Genomic DNA, 21,970 nt, shown 5'->3' with positions numbered 1-21,970 from the left:
AATATATTGGACAAGTTGTATAGTTATATTTTATGATCATGATAATAAATCACTCTTCTCTAAACCAATGTGAAAAAGATTGAATGGTAGAAATAAATATGTCATTACTCTAAAGATGGATTTATGATTCACATCTCTTCACATCTCTTCACTTCCTTCACTTCCTTCACTTCACATCTCTTCACATCCTTCACATCTCATCTCTTCACTTCCTTCACTTCCTTCCCATCTCTTCACATCTCATCTCTTCACTTCCTTCACTTCCTTCACATCTCTTCACTTCCTTCACATCTCTTCACTTCACATCTCTTCACTTCCTTCACATCTCTTCACATCTCTTCACTTCCTTCACTTCACATCTCTTCACATCTCTTCACTTCCTTCACATCTCTTCACATCTCTTCACATCTCTTCCTCTTGGTTCAATATGATGCAGGAGAACTCTTTGTGGTCCCATTCCACTCAGAACCGGGTTCATACGATAGAGGAGCTAGGACTCGGTATGTGGACCATGGGTTCTGTTAGCATTAGAACCATAACTAAGGAACAGTAGAGTTCAGAGTTCCTTTGTTATTCTAGGAAGTCCCATAGAGGAGAAGTCTTCCTCTCTAAAGTCACTAGTCCTCATCAGTGTCCAGGCGGTCACAATGATACCATGACTGACCTTTGGGTTCCACCGGGCTTTAAGGATTGTCATTCAGAGATACGGCTCAGGAGCTCGGCCGGTGACATTAGAGGCCTTTAGTGTTCCTGTAAACAGAGAGCAGGCCTCATGTGGTAATCGGTTCTGAATGACGACAGCTACCATGTCAGAAGGATGGATAATAAACGCTCTCCTTTCATGTTCAGCCAAATGTTCACCTGAACTGAACAGGCCATGATCAAATAAAAGTTATATGGCAGCCATTAAGCAATATCCTCTTTGGCCCGACACCTCACGAGGAACCTTGAGGTGTCTCGACCTTGAGATGACACGCAGACGGGATGCACAAGAAATGGTTCAAATAAGCTCAGTTTATTTTATATAGCCCAACATCACAACCTCCCCTCAGAGGGCTTTACAATCCGGACACAGACATCCCTGGCCTTTGACCTTTGACCTCACATCAGATCAGGAAAACAATAGATGTCATGTGACCAGATGAACAATAGATGTCATGAGACCAGATGAACAATAGATGTCATGTGACCAGATGAACAATAGATGTCATGTGACCAGATGAACAATAGATGTCATGTGACCAAATGAACAATAGATGTCATGTGACCAGATGAACAATAGATGTCATGTGACCAGGTGAACAATAGATGTCATGTGACCAGATGAACAATAGATGTCATGTGACCAGATGAACAATAGATGTCATGTGACCAGATGAACAATAGATGTCATGTGACCAGGTGAACAATAGATGTCATGTGACCTGATGAACAATAGATGTCATGTGACCAGATGAACAATAGATGTCATGTGACCAAATGAACAATAGATGTCATGTGACCAGATGAACAATAGATGTCATGTGACCAGATGAACAATAGATGTCATGAGACCAGATGAACAATAGATGTCATGTGACCAGATGAACAATAGATGTCATGTGACCAGATGAACAATAGATGCCATGTGACCAGATGAACAATAGATGTCATGTGACCAGATGAACAATAGATGTCATGTGACCAGATGAACACTAGATGTCATGTGACCAGATGAACAATAGATGTCATGTGACCAGATGAACAATATATGCCATGTGACCAGATGAACAATAGATGTCATGTGACCAGATGAACAATAGATGTCATGTGACCAGATGAACAATAGATGTCATGTGACCAGATGAACAATAGATGTCATGTGACCAGATGAACAATAGATGTCATGTGACCAGATGAACAATAGATGTCATGTGACCAGGTGAACAATAGATGTCATGTGACCAGATGAACAATAGATGTCATGTGACCAGATGAACAATAGATGTCATGTGACCAGGTGAACAATAGATGTCATGTGACCAGATGAACAATAGATGTCATGTGACCAGATGAACACTAGATGTCATGTGACCAGATGAACAATAGATGTCATGTGACCAGATGAACAATAGATGTCATGTGACCAGATGAACACTAGATGTCATGTGACCAGATGAACAATAGATGCCATGTGACCAGATGAACAATAGATGTCATGTGACCAGATGAACAATAGATGTCATGTGACCAGATGAACAATATATGTCATGTGACCAGATGAACAATAGATGTCATGTGACCAGATGAACAATAGATGTCATGTGACCAGATGAACAATAGATGTCATGTGACCAGATGAACAATAGATGTCATGTGACCAGATGAACAATAGATGTCATGTGACCTGATGAACAATAGATGTCATGTGACTAGATGATCAATAGATGTCATGTGACTAGATGAACAATAGATGTCATGTGACCAGGTGAACAATAGATGTCATGTGACTAGATGATCAATAGATGTCATGTGACTAGATGAACAATAGATGTCATGTGACCAGGTGAACAATAGATGTCATGTGACCAGATGAACAATAGATGTCATGTGACTAGATGATCAATAGATGTCATGTGACCAGATGAACAATAGATGTCATGTGACCTGATGAACAATAGATGTCATGTGACCTGATGAACAATAGATGTCATGTGACCAGGTGAACAATAGATGTCATGTGACCAGATGAACAATAGATGTCATGTGACTAGATGAACAATAGATGTCATGTGACCAGATGAACAATAGATGTCATGTGACCAGATGATCAATAGATGTCATGTGACCAGATGAACAATAGATGTCATGTGACTAGATGAACAATAGATGTCATGTGACTAGATGAACAATAGATGTCATGTGACCAGGTGAACAATAGATGTCATGTGACCAGATGAACAATAGATGTCATGTGACCTGATGAACAATAGATGTCATGTGACCAGATGAACAATAGATGTCATGTGACCAGATGAACAATAGATGTCATGTGACCAGGTGAACAATAGATGTCATGTGACCAGATGAACAATAGATGTCATGTGACTAGATGAACAATAGATGTCATGTGACCTGATGAACAATAGATGTCATGTGACCAGGTGAACAATAGATGTCATGTGACCAGGTGAACAATAGATGTCATGTGACCAGATGAACAATAGATGTCATGTGACCAGATGAACAATAGATGTCATGTGACTAGATGAACAATAGATGTCATGTGACCAGATGAACAATAGATGTCATGTGACCTGATGAACAATAGATGTCATGTGACCAGATGAACAATAGATGTCATGTGACCAGATGAACAATAGATGTCATGTGACCAGGTGAACAATAGATGTCATGTGACCAGATGAACAATAGATGTCATGTGACTAGATGAACAATATATGTCATGTGACCTGATGAACAATAGATGTCATGTGACTAGATGAACAATAGATGTCATGTGACCAGGTGAACAATAGATGTCATGTGACCAGATGAACAATAGATGTCATGTGACCAGATGAACAATATATGTCATGTGACTAGATGAACAATAGATGTCATGTGACCAGATGAACAATAGATGTCATGTGACCAGATGAACAATAGATGTCATGTGACCAGATGAACAATAGATGTCATGTGACCAGATGAACAATAGATGTCGTGTGACCAGATGAACAATAGATGTCATGTGACTAGATGAACAATAGATGTCATGTGACCAGGTGAACAATAGATGTCATGTGACCAGATGAACAATAGATGTCATGACCAGATGAACAATAGATGTCATGTGACCAGATGAACAATAGATGTCATGTGACCAGATGAACAATAGATGCCATGTGACCAGATGAACAATAGATGCCATGTGACCAGATGAACAATAGATGTCATGTGACCAGATGAACAATAGATGTCATGTGACCAGATGAACAATAGATGTCATGTGACCAGATGAACAATAGATGTCCATGTGACCAGATGAACAATAGATGTCATGTGACCAGATGAACAATAGATGTCATGTGACCAGATGAACAATAGATGTCATGTGACCAGATGAACAATAGATGTCATGTGACCAGATGAACAATAGATGTCATGTGACCAGATGAACAATAGATGTCATGTGACCAGATGAACAATAGATGTCATGTGACCAGATGAACAATAGATGTCATGTGACCAGATGAACAATAGATGTCATGTGACCAGATGAACAATAGATGTCATGTGACCAGATGAACAATAGATGTCATGTGACCAGATGAACAATAGATGTTCCCCTTTCCTTTCTTTCATTCCGTGCAAAGATTCTTCCCGTGCTAATTCTTCCGTGAACTAAGCTTCCGTCTGGTTTTGTGCCTTCTGGTTTTTCCGTGCTAAGCTTCCGTGCTAGGCTTCCGTGCTAAGCTTCCGTGCTAGGTTTTCCGTGCTAGGCTTCCGAGCTAAGCTTCCCGTCTAGGTTTATTGACCTTTCGTTCTTGGCCCAAGCTTTCGTCCGGTAAAAAAGGTTTTCCGAGCAAAGGTTTTTCCAATGAACTAAGGCTTCCCCTCAAAGGTTTATTGGCCTCAAAAATTTTCTTCCGTCAAAGGTTTTTCCGTAACTAATGCTTCCGTGCTGGTTTTTCCAGATGCTGGCTTCCCGTGCTGAGCTTCCGTGCTGATTTTCCGTGCTAGGCTTCCGTCTTGCTTGACCTCTTGCTTGCCTCTTGCTTCCGAAACTTGGGCTTGCCTGAACTAAGCTTCCGTGCTGAGCTTCCGTGCTAAGCTTCCGTCCCCAAAAATTTTCCGTGCTAAGGCTTCCGTGAACTAGGCTTCCGTAACTAGGTTTTCCGAGCTAATTCTTCCGTGCTAATGCTTCCGTCTGGTTTTGTGCCTCTTGGGCTTGGCCTAACAAAGGTTTTTCCGTGCTAAGCTTCCGTGCTGAGCTTCCGTGCTAGGTTTTCCGTGCTGTGCTTCCAAAAAAAAAAAATTCTTCCGTGCTAAGCCTTCCGAGCTAGGCCTTCCGTGCTAGGCTTCCGTGCTTTCGTCCAGGCAAAAGGCTTCCGTGCTAGGTTTTTCCTGCTGGCTTCCAAAAACTAAGCTTACCGGCGTTCAGGCCAAAGCTTTCGGCCAAGCTAATGCTTCCCGTGCTTGTCTTGCCAAGCTAGGCTTCCGTGCTTGGCTTCCCCCTCTGATTTTACCTGAAAAATTGTCTTCCGTGCTTGGGCTGGCCAAGCTTGGGCTTGCCTAAAAAAGGTTTTTCCTGCTGAGCTTCCGAGCTAGGCTTCCAAATGCTAAGCTTCCGTAACTAAGCTTCCGTCAAAGGTTTTTGACCCTTTCGTTCAGGCCTGAAAAATTTCGTCCGTAAAAAAGGTTTTTCCAAGCTAAGCTTCCGAGCTAAGCTTCCGTAAAAAATTTTCAGGCTTCTGGGGTTTTTTTCCGTGCTAATTCGTCCAGCTAAGCTTCCTAAAAATAAAGCTTCCGTAAAAATAGGCTTCCCCTCAAAGTTCTTCCGTCTGGTTTTTCCAAGCTAGGTTTTCCAGGGGAAAAAAGGCTTCCGTCTAAGCTTGCCCGTCGTTCAGGCCAAGCTTTCTTGGCCTCTGGTTTTTCCAATGCTAAGGCTTCCGAGCTAGGTTTTTCCTGCTAGGCAGGCCTCTACTCGGCCTCTCTCCCGTCTCACGGCCTCTATCGGCCTTCTCCCCCCGTCCACGGCCTCTACTCTGCCTTCTCTCCCCGTCTAGGCCTCTGTCCTTCTCCCGTCCCTACGGCCTCTACGGCCTTCTCTCCCCGTCTACGGCCTCCTCACGGCCTTCTCTCCCCGTCTCTGACCTCTACTCCTGACCTTCTCTCGTCCTTCTCTCCCCGTCTCGGCCTCTCCTGCTCACGGCCTCTACACGCCTTCCCCGCTCACCGGCCCCCACACAGACTCCTCCTCCCCCGCCCACGCCCCCATACGGCCCTCTCCCCCGCCTCCACGGCCCCACACGCCTCTCCCCGCCCACGCCCCACACGGCCCTCTCTCCCCGCCCACGGCCCCCATACGGCATTCCTCTCCCCTGCCCACGGCCCCCACACAGACCCTCCCGCCCACGGTCTTTCACCTGCCTCTCTCCCGCCTACCGGGCCCTCACACGGCCTCTCTCTCCCCGCTCACGGCCCCATACTGCCCTCCCGCCCACGGGCTCCCATACCTACCTCTCCCCTGCCTCACGGCCCCCACACGGGCCCTCTCTCCGCCTACGGCCTCACCTGGCCTCTCCTCCCTGCCCAGGCCCCATACGGCTTCTCTCCTCGCTCACGGCCCCTACACGCCTTCTCTCTGCCCACGGCCCCACACGCCTCTCTCCTCGCTCACGGCCTCTGCTAACGTGCCTCTCCTCTGCCCACGGCCTACACGGGCCTCTCTCTCCATTCACGGCCCCACGGCCTCTCTCCCGCTCACTGCCCACGTCTTCTCCTGGGCTCACGCGCCCCACAACGGCCTCCTCTCCCGCTCACGGCCCCCACAACGGCCCCTCCCGGCCCACGGGGCCCCACACGGGCCCTCTCCCGCCCGGCCCCCACACGGCCTCTCCGCCCACGGGCCCCCACACGGCCTCCCCAGCCCACGGCCCCTGCACGGCCTCTCCCCCGCCCACGGCCCCTGTGCACACCAGTCTTCCTCTCTCCCCGCCCACGGCCCCATAATGCCCTCTCTCCGCCCACGGCCCCATACCCGGCCCTCCGCCCACGGCCCCCAACGGCCTCTCCCGTCACGGCCCTACACGTCTTCCTCTCCTGCCCACGGCCTCACACTGCCTTTCCTTCTCCCGCTCACGGCCTCTATACGTGCCTCTCTCCCCTGCCCACGGCCTCTACATGACCTCTCCCCGCTCACGGCCCCACACGGCCTCTCTCCCCCTGCCTGGCCGCCCCACACGGCCTCTCTCCCTCCGCCCACGGCCCCACACGGGCCTTCTCTCCCCGCTCACTTACCCCATAATGCACTTCCCTCTCCCTGCTCACGTCCCACACAGACCTCCTCCGCCCACGCCCCACACGGCCCTCTCTCCCCGCCCACGGCCCCCACACGGCCTCTCCGCTCACGAAGCCCCATACGGCCCTCCCTGCCCACGTCTCCATACGCCCTCTCTCCCGCCCACGCCCCACACGCCCTCTCCGCCCACGCCCCACACCTCCGCCCAGGGCCCCATACGGCCTCTGCCCACGCCCCACACGGCCCTCTCTGCCTACGGCCCCACGCCTTTCTCCCTCGCTCACGCCTCAATGCCTTCTCTCTCTGCCCACGGGCCTCATACGGACCCTCCCTGCCCACGCCCTCACTCAGCCTCTCTCCCTCGCTCACGGCCCCCACACGGGCCCTCCCCGCCCACGCCCCATAACGGCCCTCTCCCTGCCTCACGGCCCCATACGGCCCTCTCCCGCTCACTGCCCCCACACGGCCTCTCTCCCTGCCCACGGCCCCACACGCCTCTCTCCTCCGCCTCCACGGCCCCCACACGGCCCCTCCCGCCCACGGCCCCCATACGGCCTCCCCTGCCCACGGCCCCCACAGACTCTCCCTGCCTCACGCCCCACGGGCCCTCTCCCGTCTACCCGCCCCACGGCCCTCTCTCCCTGCCCACGGCCCCACACGGCCCTCTCTCCTGCCCACGGCCCCATAACGGCATCTCCCCGCTCACGGCCTCTACACAGACTTCTCCCCCCGTCTACGGCCTCTACACGGCCTTCTCTCCCCCGTCTACGGCCTCTACACGGCCTTCTCTCCTCCGGCCACACGGCCCCATACGCCTCTCTCCCCCGCCTACGCCCCATACCTACCTCTCTCCTCCTGCTCACGGCCCCACACGGCCTCTCTCCTGGCTCACGGCCCCCACACGGGCCTCTCCGCCCAGGGCCCCATACCGCCTTCTCTCCCTGCCCACGGCCCCCACACGGCCCTCTCTCCCGCTCACGGCCCCACCCAGCCTCTCTCCCCGCCTGCGCCTCGCATATCGGCATTCTCCCCTGCCCACGGCCCCACACAGACCCTCCTCCGCTCACGGCCCCACAACGGCCTCTCCCGCTCACGCCCCACACGCCTCTCTCCCCGCCTCAGCCCCATACTGCCCTCTCTCCTCTCCCCGCTTCACGGCCCCCATAATGCCTCCCCGCTCACGGCCCCCACACGGCCTCTCCTCTGCCTACGCCCCACACTGCCCTCTCTCCCGCCTCAGTTCTATATCGGCCCTTCTCTCCCTCGGCTCACTGCCCCCTACACGGCCTCTCCCCGCTCATACGGCCCCACACGGCCTCTCCCTCGCTCACGGCCTCCCACACTTGCCTCTCTCCCGGCCCACGGCCCCCACACCATCTCTCCATCCACGCCTCACAACGGCCTCCCGCCCACGGCCCCCAACGGCCCCTCCCGCCCACGCCCCACACCAGCCCCTCTCCCGCCCACGCCCCACACGGCCCTCTCCGCCTCACGCCCCACACCCTCCCCGTCTCGGCCCCCACAACTCTCCCCGCCCCCAACGGCCTCTCCTGCCCACGGCCTCCACACGGCCTCTCCGCCCACGCCCCAACGGCCTCTCCCATCTACTGCCTACACGCCTTCTCTCTCCTTGCCTCACGGCCTCATACGCCTTCTCCTCCTGCCCACGGTTCTTCTACACGGCCTTCTCCCGCTCACGTGCCCTCTACACGGCCTCTCTCTCTCCCCGCCCACGCCCCACACGGCCTTCTCCCCTGCTCACGCCCCCATACGGCCTCCCCGCTCACGGCCCCCACACAGACCCCTCCCGCCCACGGCCCCCATACCTGCCCTCCGCCCACGGCCCCCACACCCATTCTCCTGCCCACGGCCCCACCCGCCTCTCTCCCGCCTCACGCCCCTATACGTGCATTCCTCCCCGCTCACGGGCCCCCACACAGACTCTCCCCGCTCACGGCCCCACACGCCTCTCCCGCTCACTGCCTCACTGCCTCTCTCCCCGCCTGCCCCCATAATGCCTCTCCCGCCCACGCCCCATAACGGCCTCTCTCCCCTGCCCACGCCCCACACGCCCTCTCCCCTGCCCACGGGCTCCCCACATCAGCTCTCCCTGCCTAGGCCTCTATACGGCCTTCTTCCTCGCTTGACGGGCCTCACACTGCCTCCTTCGCCTACCGCCCACTGCCTCTCTCCCTCGCTCACGGGCCCTACACGGCCTTCTCTCCTCCGCCTACCGGCCTCTATACGGACCCCTCCCCGGCTCACGGGCCTCTGCCACCGTCTCTCTCCTGCCCACGGCCCTCTACACGTGCCTCTCTCCCTCACCACGCCCCTATACGGGCCCCTCTCCCGGCTCACGGCCCCATACGGCCTCCCGCCTCACGCCCCCATACGGCCTCTCTCCCCGCCCACTGCCCCCACACCGCCTCTCTCCCGCCTTCCACGGCCCCCACAACGCCCTCTCTCCCCTGCCCACGGGCCTCTACACGCCTCTCTCCCCGCCCACGGCCCCCATAATGGCCCTCCCGCCCACGCCTCACACGACCTCCCGCCCACGCCCCACACGCCTTCTCCCAGCCTGCCCCCACACGCCTTCTCCCTGCCCACGCCCACATCAGCCCTCTCCCCCTGCCTACGGCTCCCCACACGGCATCTCCTCTCCCCTGCCTCCACGCCCTGTTAACAGACTTCTCCCCGCTCACTGCCCTGGCTCCGGCCTCTTCCCGCCCACGGGTTTCACACGGCCTTCTCTCCCGGGCCCACGCCCCCATACGGCCTCTCCCCCTGCCCAGCCTGGCCCCATACGGCCCTCCCCGCCCACGGCCCCCACACGCCTCTCTCCGCCCACGGGCCCCGCACGGCCTCCTCTCCTCAGCTCAGCCCCCACACCGCCCTCTCCTCCCTCAGTCCACGCCCCACACGCCTCTCTCCGCCTCACGGCCCCCACACGGGCCCTCTCCTGCCTCACTGCCCCCACACCGGCCTCTCTCCCGCCCACGCCCCATACTGACCCTCCTCCTGCCTCACGCCTCACGGCCTCTCCTCGCCTCTTCCTGCCCACGGCCTCACACCGCCTTCTCCCTACTGCCCACGGCCCTACACGGCCTCTCTCCCGCTTGCTCCTCACACGGCCTTCTCCCGCTCACGGCCTCTACACGGCCTTCTCTCCCCGCCCACGGCCCCCTAACGGCCCTCCCCTGGCCTTCACGGCCCCCACACCGGCCTCTCTCCCCGCTCACGCCCCCAGCACGCCATCCCCGCCCACGGCCTCCCCACACGCCCTCCCCGCCCACGGCCCCATAACGGGCCTCCCGCCTCCACGGCCCCATAACGGGCCCTCCCCGCTCACGGGCCCCATACCCAGCCCCTCTCTCCCGCCCACGGCTCCCATACCCGGCCTCCTCCCATCCACGGCCCCCACACCCAGCTCCTCCCCGCCCACGGCCCCACACCATCTTCTCCCCTGCCTACTGCCCCCACGGCCTTCTTCCCGCTCACGGCCTCAACGCCTTCCCCTCTCGCTCACGCCCCATACGTCCTCCTGTTTGTACGGCCTCTACACCGCCTCTCCTCTGCCCACGGGCCTCACACGGCCTCTCTCCTGCCCACGGCCCCCACGCCTTCTCTCGCCCACGGCCTCATACTACTTTCCTCCCTGCCTCACGCCCCCACGGCCCTCCCTGTTTGACGCCCCCATAACGGCCTCTCTCCCCATCCACGGCCCCACACGCCCTCTCCCTGCTCACGGCCCCACGGCCCTCTCCCCGCCCACGGCCCCATAACGGCCTCTCCCAGTCTAATGCCCCACACGGCCCTCTCCCTGCCCACGGCCCCACGCCCCCGCTCACGTGCCCCCACGGGCCCTCTCTCCCCGCTCATCGGCCCCACACGCCCTCCCTGCCTCCACGGCCCCCAACGGCCTCTCTCCCCGCCCACGGCCCCACACGGCCCTCTCTCCCCGCCCACGGCCCCCACACGCCATCTCCGCCCACGGCCCCACACGGCCTCTCCCCGCCCACGGCCCCCACGGCCTTCTCTCCTCGCTCACCGCTCTACACGGCTTCTCTCCCATCCACGGCCTCTACACCTCTCTCCCGCCCAGTCTCCATAACGGCCTCTCCGCTCACGGCCCCCATACCGCCTCCCCACCACGGCCCCCATACCTGCCCTCCTCTCCCCGTCATTTGTCTCCCCATACTGCCCTCTCCCGCCCACGGCCCCATATCGCCCTCGGCCCACGGGCCCCCACACCTCTCTCCCTGCCCACGGCCCTCACACCCGGCCCTCTCCCGCCCACGGCCCCATGCCACGCCCTCCTCCGCCCACGGCCCCATAACGTCTCCTCCCCTGCCCACGCCCCATACGGCCCTCCCGCCCACGGTTCCCCACCCGCCTCTCCCCGCCCACGGCCCCACACGGCCTCTCTCCCCATCCACGGCCCCATACCCAGCCTTCTCTCCCCCTGCCCACGCCTCTATACGGCCTTCTCCTCTGCCTACGGCCCCATAATGGCCTTCTCCTGTTCACGGCCCCCACGCCTTCCTCACCGCCCACGCCCCCATAACGGCCTCTCCTCTGCCCACGGGCCCCACACCTGCCCTCCCCGCCCACGGCCCCCACACCCGGCCCTCTCTCCCGCCCACGCCCTTACACCCACCTCTCTCCCCTGCCCATGGCCCCCATACGCCTTCTCCCCGCTCACGGTCCCCATACAGCCCTCTCTCCTCACCCACGCCCCCACACGCCTCCCCGCCCACGGCCCCCAACGGCCTCTCTCCCGCTCACGGCCCCATACGGCCTCCCGGCCCACGGGCCCCATGACGGCCTCCCCTGCCCACGGCCCCACACCAGTCCTCCCCCGCCCACGGCCCCATACACGGCCCTCTCTCCCGCTCACGCCCCCATAACGTCTTCTCTCTCTGCCACGGCCTCTATAATGCCTCTTCCCCGCTCACGGCCTCATACGGCCTTCTCTCCCACGCTCACGCCCCATACGTACCTTCTCCCGCCCACGGCGCCCCACACGGCCCTCTCCCTGCCTTCCACGGCCCCACACCCGCCCTCTCTCCCTGGCTCACGGCCCCCACAACGGCCCTCTCCCGCCCATCCACCTGACCCCCACACAGCCCCTCCCGCCTCACGGCCCCACACGGCCTCCTCCCCGCCCACTGCCCCACACACCTGCCTCCTCCTCCGCCCACTTGCTCTACACGGCCTCTCTCGCCCATCCACGGACCCCTACACAGCCTCTCCCCGCCCACGCCCCATACGGCCCTCTCCCTCTGCCCACGGCCCCATAATGCCCTCTCCCACGCCCACGGCCCCATACTTAGCCCCTCTCTCCCACGCCCACGGCCCCATACGGCCTTCCCCGCTCACGGCCTCACTGCCTCTTCCCGCCTTCACGGCTCCCCAACGGCCTTCTCTCGCCTGACGCCCCTCATACGCCTCTTCGCCCGCTTCACGGCCTCTACACGCCTTCCTCCGCCTCACGGCCCCACACGGCCTCTGGCCACGGCCCCACGGCCTCCTGCCCACGGCCCCATGCCTCCCGCCCACGGCCCCATACGGCCTCTCTCCCTGCCCACGGCCCCCACTGCCTTCTCCCGCCCACGCCCCCATACGGGCCTCTCTCCTGCCCACGTCTTCCATACTGCCTCCCCCGCCCACGGCCCCACACCCTCCCCCGCCCACGGCCCCCATACGGCCTCTCCCATCCACGCCCCCATACCCGCCCTCTCTCCCACGCTCACGCCCCACACGGCCCTCTCCGCTCACGGCCCTATACGGCCTTCTCCCGCTCACGGCCTCCCCATACTTATTTTCTCTCCCACGCCACGGCTCTACACGGCCTCTCTCCCCTGGCTCACGGCCTTCTCCCACGCGCTCACGGCCTCTATACCTGGCCTCTCTCCCTGCCCACGGGCCCCACACTGCCCTCTCTCCCCTGCCTCACCGCCTCACACGCCCCTCTCTCCCTGCCCACGTGCCTCACGGCCCTCCCCGCTCACGCCCCACGCCTTCCTCCCCGCCCAGCCCCATACCTGCCTCTCTCCCTGCCCACGGCCCCATAACGCCCTCTCTCCCCGCCCAGCCCCATAACGGCCCTCTCTCCCCGCTCACGGCCCCATACGGCTCCCTCCCGGCTCACACGCCCCCATAACGCCCCTCCCACCGCCTGTGCCCCATACGGCCCTCTCCACGCCCACGGCCCCATAACGGCCCTCTCTCCCACGCTCACGGCCCCACACGCCTCTCCACGCTCACGCCCCACGGCTCTCCCCGCCCACGCCCCCACACGGCCTCTTCCCGCTCACGGCCCCCACACGGCCTTCTCTCCCCTGGCTCACTGCCCCATACGGCCTCTCCTCGCCTGGCCCACGTCTCACACGGCCTCTCCCCGCCTACCTGCCCCCACACGGCCTCTCCCTGGCTCACTGCCTCAACGCCTCTCCCGCTCACGGGCCTCCATACCGCCTCTCTCCCGCTCACGGCCCCCATACCACCCTCCTCCCGCCCACGGCCCCATAACGGCCTCCTCTCCCCGCCCACGGCCCCACGGGCCCTCTCTCCGCTCACGGCCCCATACCTGCCCTCCTCCCCTGCCCACGGCCCCATAACGGCCCTCTCTCCCCGCTCAATGCCCCATACCCGGCCCTCCCACGCCCACGGCCCCATACGCCCTCTCCCGCTCACGGCCCCATAACGCCCTCTCTCCCTGGCCCACGGCCCCATACCTGCCTTCTCCCACGCCCACGGTTCTTATACGTGCCTTCTCCCCGCCCACGGCCCCTGCACGCCTTTTCCCCGCTTCCACGGCCCTATACGCCTCTCCCCGCCTTCCACGGCCCCACTGCCTTCTCCTGAGACGCGCCCACGGCCCCATACGGCCTCTCCGCCCACGGCCTCCCATAGGGCCTTCTCCTCTTGGCTCACGGCCCCCAGCACGGCCCTTCTCCGCCCACGGCCCCATAATGGCCCCTCTCCTGCCTCCACGGCCCCAGACCTGGTCTTCTCTCTCCCTGCTCACGGCCCCCACACGGCCTCTCTCTCCGCCTCACGGCCCCCACGGCTCTCTCCCTGGCCCACGGCCCCCACACCTGACCCTCCTCCGCCTCACGGCCCCTCCACATCGCCTCTCCTGCCTTCCACGGCCCACACGGCCTCCTCACCGCTCACGGCCCCACACGGCCTCCTGCCCACGGCCTCACACGGCCTTCGCTCACGGCCTCTACACGGCCTTCTCTCCCCCATCTACGGCCTCTACACGGCCTTCTCTCCCTGCCTCACGGCCCCCACACTGCCATCTCCTGCCCACGGCCCCACACGGCCTCTCTCCTGCTCACGGGCCCTGCCACGGGCCTCTCTCCCTGCCTCACGGCCCCACACGGCCCTCTCTCCCATCCACGGCCCCACTAACGCCCCTCCTCCCTCCTGGCTCACACGGCCCTTCATACGGCCTCTCCCCGCCCACGCCCCCCATACCTGCCTCTCCGCCCGGCCCCATAACGGCCTTCCTCTCCGCCCACGGCCCCACACGGCCTCTCTCCCTCGCTCACGGCCCCACACGCCTCTCTCCTCGCTCACGCCTCCCCACACGGCCTCTCTCCTGCCCACGCCCCACACTGCCTCTCTCCCCGCTCCACGGCCCCATAATGCCTCCTCCCCGGCTCATTGCCTCCATACCCGCCTTCTCCCCCGGCTCACGGTTTCTACACGGCCTCTCTCCTGCTCACGGCCTCTATACTGCCTTCCCCGCTCACGGCCCCTCACACGCCTCTCTCCTCTGGCCTCACGGCCCCACACCGCCTCTTCCCATCCACGGCCCCATACGCCTCTCTCCCTGGGCCCACGGCCCCATAACGGCCCTCTCTCCTGCCCACGGCCCCCACAACGGCCTCTCCCCTGGCTCACGGCCCCACGGCCTTCTCTCCCCGCCCACGGCCCCATACGGCCCTCCCCGCTCACGGCCCCCATAACGGCCTCCGCCTCCACGGCCCCATACAGCCTCTCTCCCGCTCACGGCCCCACACAGCCTCTCCCTTCTCGCCCACGGGCCCTACACAGCCCTCTCCCCGCCCACGGCCCCATAATGGCCCTCTCCGCTCACCGCCCCCAACGCCTTCTCTCCCGCTCACGCCCCATAACGGCCTCTCCCCTGCCCACGCCCCATACGGGCCTTCTCCCCGCTCACGGCCCCATAATGGCCTTCTCTCCCGCCTACGGGCCCCCCATACTGCCCTCTCTCTCTCCCACGCCCACGGGCCCCCATACTGCCCTCCCTGCCCACGGCCTCCACACGGCCTCCTCCTGCCCACGGCTCCACACCGGCCCTCCCTGCCCACGTGCCTTACACTGCCCTCTCCCGCCTGCCCACGGACTCCCCACAGCCCTCTCTCCCGCTCACGGCCCCCATAACGGCCCTCTCTCCCGCCCACGCCCCATACTGCCTCTCACGCCCACGCCCCATACGGCCCTCTCCCACGCCCACGGCCTAGCACGGCCCTCTCCGGGCTCACGGCCCCACACGGGCCTCCTCTCCCCGCTCACGCCCCACACCGGCCCCTCTCTCCCGCCCACGGCCCGCCCCCACACGGCCCCTCTCCCTTGCCCACGGCCCCACGTGCCTCTCTCCCCGCCCACGGCCTCTATAATGCCTTCTCCCCCCGGCTACGGCCTCTATACGACCTTCTCTCCCGCTCACGGCCTCTATATGGCCTTCTCTCCTCCCCGTCTCACGCCCCCATAATGACCTTCTCTCCCGCTCACGGGCCCCATAAAGTGGCCTTCTCTCCCGGGCTCACGGGCCCCATACGCTCCTCTCTCCCGCCTCACCGGCCCCCACATCTGTGTCTTCTCTCCCCGCTCACGGCCCCTACACGGCCCCGCCTCACGATCACGGCCCCATAACGGCCTTCTCCCCGCCCACGGCCTCCCCATACGGCCTTCCCCCGCCCACGGCCCCACATGCCCTCTCTCTCCCGCCTCACGGCCCCATACGGCCCTCCTCCCCCTGCCTCACGGCCCCACACGGCCCCTCCCCTGCCCACGGCCCCCATACCGCCCTCCTGCTCACGGCCCCATAACGGCCCTCCCTGCCCACGGCCCCCACACGCCTCTCCCTGCTCACGGCCCCATACTTGCCCTCCTCGCCCACGGCCTCTACACGGCCTTCTCTCCCCGTCTACGGCCTCTATACGGCCTTCTCTCCCCGTGTGTTGTGGTTCTCCTGTGATACAGTGACTGACACTCACCTGGGGACACGACTGACTCACCTGGGAACACGACTGACTCACCTGGGAACACGACTGACTCACCTGGGAACACGACTGACTCACCTGGGGAACACGACTGACTCACCTGGGGAACACGACTGACTCACCTGGGAACACGACTGACTCACCTGGGAACACGACTGACTCACCTGGGAACACGACCGACTCCACCTGGGGAACACGAGACTGACTCACCTGGGAACACCCACTGACTCACCTGGGAAACATGGACTGACTCACCTTGGGAACACGACTGACCTCACCTGGAAACACCCACCGGACTCACCTGGGAAACACCACTGACCCTACCCTGGGACACGAAATTTGACCCACCTGGGAGTCACCGACTGACCCACCTGGGAACACGACTGACTCACCTGGGGACACGACTGACTCACCTGGGAACACGACTGACTCACCTGGGGAACACGACTGACTCACCTGGGAACACGACTGACTCACCTGGGGAACACAGCGAGCATCCTGGATAAACTACACCGCTGTAGTTTCTTCGACGAGGAGATCTCGACCTCCATCTTGTTCCCGAGCCTCCATGACGGCGTGCTGCAGGCCGGAGGGTACGGGAAGCTAACATGCTAACGCCTCAGAGGTGAACCTGAACACGGAGCAATATGCAGAGATATATATGTATATGATGCACACAGATGATACATACATGAAGCTCACTCATGAAAAGCGTAACTCTGGTTATGTGGAAGATTTAAAGTCTGAATAAAAACAAAGACACTAGTTGTCTTGAGGGTCGTATGGACACGCTGTCTTCTGCAGGTGATGGAGCAGACTGTAGGAGCATGAAGGTCACGTGACCTGTCCTCTTTAGTGGAGGAAGCAGCTGTTGGGCATTGTCTACAAGTGTTCCTGAAGTCTCCCGCCCTGCAAGAAGACCACCAGCTGACCCCGACGACCTTGAAGTCCCGGCCTGCCTCCAGCGCCACACGGTGTTTACTGAACGGCTCCAACAGACGGGACTGAAGGTCATCAAGGAAACCGCTTTTTATTATTCACTGGTCACCAACACACCTGAACCTTTATTTCAATGTACACGCGTGTGAACTCAGCCCACATAGACACACACAAATATTTACCAGACGCTATTAGAAAACTAAAATAGAGGCTGCTCCTCTCAGTCTATTCCAAACAAAAGGTCCAGGACACTCGATGACACACGTTGGCTTTGGGGTCAAGGAGTCCTGACCCCGGAGGGCGACGGTCCTCCAGGGAGCGGCTACTGGTAATAAGGCCGGTAGCGGCCCTGGTCGGGGTGGTGAGGCCCGGGCATCTGGCCCTGCGGAGGACCCTGCATCCGTGGTGGGGGGGGCCCCCTGGGAGCGGGCCACATCCCGGGGCTGAGCCCCCCCGGCTGGCTGAACGGGGGGCTGAGGGTGCCCTGGTCCTCGGGGAACTGCTGCATGGCGTTGGGGTTGTAGTGGTGAGGCGGGCGTTGCCAGCGGGCAGCTAATGCTTTCAAGGGGCGGTCAGCGGAGTGGTTCATATATAGGGGGCATCTGTCTAATGTGGCCCGGGGCGGAGTGATGGGCGGGAGGCGCTGGACATGGGGGGCCTGGTTGTACACCATGTGTGGCGTGGCCGGGGAGGCCTGGGCCGGATGCTGCATGGGTGTGGCTGATGGGGGAGGGAGGCGCAGTGCTGCTTTCTTGGGGCCATCATGTGGTGAGAGTGGGACCCCACAGGGGGCTGACCCGGGTAGTCCCCCGGGTGGTGGTGGGGCGGCTGAGCGGGGCCCCCGGAGAGGGGCTCCCGGGAGGAGGAGGAGTCGTCCTGGATGGGCACGGTGATGAGGTTGCTGTGCTTGCGGGTCGTCACCGTGGAGATGCGGAATGTCTCGGGGCCGGGCGGGCGGGGCGGAGCTTCGATGGGACAGCGGGGGGGGCTGGCCGTAGGGGTCGTGGCCCCCGTGCTGCAGGGGGCCGGGCAGGTGAACGTGGTTCTTGGGCAGGTGGGGCGGGGGCACGCGGAAGCGGTCGGGGACCTCGGACTGGGGGGGCAGGTGCACGGGCTCCTGGCGGCCGGCGGCCGACTTGGCCGCCCGCAGGTGGCGGTGGTTGACATGCGCCTGCAGGTCGCGCTGAGACAGGTAGGTGCGCTTGCAGCCGGGCACCACGCTGCACATGTAGAGCGCGCCGCGCTGGCTCTGCTCGATGCGCTGCACCGGGTCGCTGCAGGTGTACATGGTGAGGCTGAACAGGGACACACGGTCAGAGACTCTGAAGACCAGCGGAGAGTTAGTCACGGTACGCTCACAACACGCCAACAATGTGACCACAGGCAAAGGGCTCACCCGGGACACAGCTTGTCTCCTTTCTTCTCGTGCAGCAGAGCACAGTCGTAGCAGAACACGTGTTTGCAGGGGATCTGAGGAGAGAGGGAGAGCGTGAGGCGAGGCCACGCCTCCAGACGGAGCTCCGCCTCCATACGTACCATGCGCCCGTACAGGTGGATGGGAAGCCCACATTTATCACAGAAGTGAATGGGCACGTCGTCTCTTTCTCCAATCAAATTCAACTGTAGAGAAAAGAGGAAACTCGGTCAGAACCAGGCGCGTCTCTAGGATTTGGATACATCTGGGACTTAGCCCACGGCGATCGTTGTCGGCCATTTGGGGTGCTAGTGAGTTTTTCTAGTGAGAGTGTGCTCATCTGTGTGCGCGGATGTGTCAGCGCGTATCACGGCAGAGCGATGCGCGTTATGGGAGTTGGCGGTAGCTGGGCTTAGCCCAGAGGAGTGAAGCAACGAAATGTGTAGACATAGAAACACTCTCAGACAGCAGCTTGCTGTTACGTGCGCCTGCTGCCAGCCTGACTCCGCTGTTTTGGGTGAATGACGTCACGTGCGACCTGGAGGTGTTAACCACTTGTGTGCCAAATCTTTTTTTCATTTTTTTTTTAAAATTAACATTCGGGGCTAATTAAAAAACATCCGGGGCTTTAGCCCCGGATGTTTTTTAGCCTAGGGACGCCACTGGTCAGAACCACCAGAACATGTCGACCGGCGGCTCTAACTCTTCATCGCCCCCGAGGAGAAGGGACACGCTGAAGGACTGGAACCACTTGGTGACTGTCAATGGAAGCAGAGGGCTCCGTCAGACACTCAACCTCAGAACACAAAGACACTTCTGTCTGTGCAGAGGAACTCCTTGTGGCTGCAGTTGACCTGTTTTACACAGAGTACCTTAAAGATAACAACAATGTGCAACCTTTGCAAACCGAGTGCAGATGTGTGAGTGATCACGTGATCTCATTAACGCTGCAATGAGCTTTCACCTAAACCTCTTTTTAAAGCTCAATGTTGAGCTCTTATTTTGAAGGGCATCAGCAGGAACGCCAAACTCAGCTGCAAGCCCGTTAACGCCGTCACCTAAACATGTCGCTCTTTATTTATTAATGACTCAGTTTACATGTCTGTGTAGTTTGTAATATGTCAAGTAATCAATAAAAGTCTTGAAATTAAAGAGTTAGCATTTCCCTCCATGCCCCTGGGGTCCTCTGGAGGACATGTTCACCACTCGATTGGCCTCTGCTGTTCGTGACGTACCTTATAGTCCCAGAACAAGGCCTGGGGGAATCTCCTCTGAGTCGCAAACACGTCACCGGATTTCGCGCCACAGTCAAAGCGCTCCTCCTGCTTGAAGCCAAAGTTATCTGGAACACATTAAGAGGAAACATCGATGTGAAGCCGGAGGCGGGGGCAGTGACACGTCGAGAACTGGAGTGGAAGATGATCTCTAGAATATGAACTCGGAGTCTCCGCAAGGCGGCGTCTCAGGCGGTATTCTTTGGAGCTGAACAGGCAGAGAAGCAAGGATCTCGACTGAAATGTGAGCACTCGGGCCGTCAGAAGCTCACCGCAATGCTCCCTGGGACATGTAGGCGGTGCTGGCTTCATGCGGGCAGAACTCTCGCCTGTCGGTCCGGCTCACATGAGGCGGTGCCAGTCGAACTGCAGAGGCCGAAACAGAGGTTCTGTAGAGGGTCTGGGCTGCACTCTTTGGTCTCCTAGGAGGACCTCAGTGACACCCCCTGGTGGGCTTGGCAACGGTGAACTGCATGGCGTCGCTACAACTCTCCATTGTGAGAACCGGGTGTAATAACTGATGGACCCGAGTTCAGGTGGACAGGGACATCAGAACGGGTCCAACAGAACAACTGAGAAACGATGACCACAACGTGATGTCCCCGATGGGCAGAGACACAACAGACTATCAGTTATTACTCAAACGCAGATTGATCTTTTCTTTTACAAATGACACTTCATGCCCGAGACGGCCGGTCCAGTCAAACTGATCTTATTACTAGGGCTGTGAAACGATTAACAATTTTAATCAGGTTAATCACAGGTTTCCTCTGGATTAATCATGATGAATCACATATATATACATTTACAGGCTCTCAAGACAGGCGAGAGCTCGAGAAGAAGTTGTTAACGGGGGTGAAGCTAGTGACTTTTCATGCGTGCAGACGGCATCCGGAACTCTGCAGCTGACAAGCGATCATGACATATGGAGCACCCCCATTAAAACATTAAAGGCGAGTATTTTTCAGCGTGAGAAATAATACGTGTGTGGCGGGAGTGCGTGAGTCTCACGCTCAATGCGTGACACTTGAGAGCCCTGCATTGCTCACCAGCATCGGAGCTCTGCTGCGCGAGACGGAGATCGGAGTCGTGTTAACGCGACACTAGAGACAGAATGACATGCTGCTGGAGAGACAACCAACAACAGACGGATTGAAGCTCATTCTGCGCATGCGTTAAATGCGTTAAGAGAAAATAACTTGTTAAACCTGTAATTTAATTAACTGAGTTAACGCGTTATTTTTCACAGCTTTTCACGTACTACATTACCGACCTGCACACCTGTTCCTCAGGTATCCCTGTGGTACCTCACGGTTCACCCGCGGCCCGCAGACCCAAACCAGTGACGCCGGACACATCGGGCGCGCCTCGTGGTCCTGAGTGCAGCGGGACAAACGTCCCCAGTGAGACCAGAACCAGGGAGCCCCACCTCAGCGTTGACTCCCATTACTTTACATTTCCTTCGTCACTCAACTTAATGCAGGAGGAGGAGTAACCATGGCGCCCTCCAGGCGGGAGGCCCTCCTCCCTCTGATGACCCCACAGCTGGAGCCGCGACTCCCAGGTTCCCGAGGAGCTCGTGCCTCACGGCAGCCAGCGGTTGGTCCGGTGGCCTGAACACCACGGCGGAGTCGTTGGAGGCAGCCGGCGACCCGGCGGTCCAGACTGTGTGGGTCCGGTGGTTCTGTTGGCGCCGGGGCTCGATCGACAGCTTCCGCATCAAACAAGCCGGATCCCAGGGGCACAGGGCCCGATGGGTCGTGGGTGTGACGCCACGGCTGCAGAATGTGCCTACCGGGTTCCACAGGCTCGGTCTTGGCGGGCCGGCTGCCGGGCCTCGGGGCGCGGGCCGGGGGCTTGGTCCTGATGGGCTGCTTGGAGATGAGCTTGATGAGGATTCGTCTACGGACATCCGGGCCGCCCAGAGTCCCAGAGCCGTCGCTTCCGTGCAGGTCATTGTCTGTGGGGTAGACACAGCTGCTTCAGAGAGGGTCACTCACTACAGACACACCAGAACCAGAACCGCAGGCTCGAACGTTCAGGGTGTTTCACATACAAGGAAGGCGTCATGGGCGGT

At 59.9% G+C, this 21,970-nt stretch overlaps 1 protein-coding gene and 1 pseudogene across 1 annotated transcript; one reads left to right on the top strand and one right to left on the bottom strand.

Annotated features, from left to right (window-relative positions):
- The first annotated feature begins 7,011 nt into the window (after positions 1-7,011).
- Positions 7,012-13,169, top strand: LOC130191124 (proline-rich protein 36-like). The gene is made up of 6 exons (XM_056410792.1): positions 7,012-7,769; positions 8,129-9,643; positions 9,693-10,707; positions 10,802-11,424; positions 12,133-12,898; positions 13,101-13,169. Exons 1-6 carry the CDS (start codon positions 7,012-7,014, stop codon positions 13,167-13,169), a joined length of 4,746 nt encoding a protein of 1,581 aa, XP_056266767.1.
- A 4,111-nt stretch (positions 13,170-17,280) lies between these two features.
- Positions 17,281-18,735, bottom strand: LOC130191137 (E3 ubiquitin-protein ligase Hakai-like; annotated as a pseudogene).
- Between the last annotated feature and the right edge of the window lie 3,235 nt (positions 18,736-21,970).

This window comes from Pseudoliparis swirei, unplaced genomic scaffold (assembly GCF_029220125.1).
Source record: "Pseudoliparis swirei isolate HS2019 ecotype Mariana Trench unplaced genomic scaffold, NWPU_hadal_v1 hadal_27, whole genome shotgun sequence".
NCBI classification, from domain to species: domain Eukaryota; kingdom Metazoa; phylum Chordata; class Actinopteri; order Perciformes; family Liparidae; genus Pseudoliparis; species Pseudoliparis swirei.
Note: the sequence above shows the minus strand (reverse complement) of the source record. Positions and strands in the feature narration are given on the sequence as shown.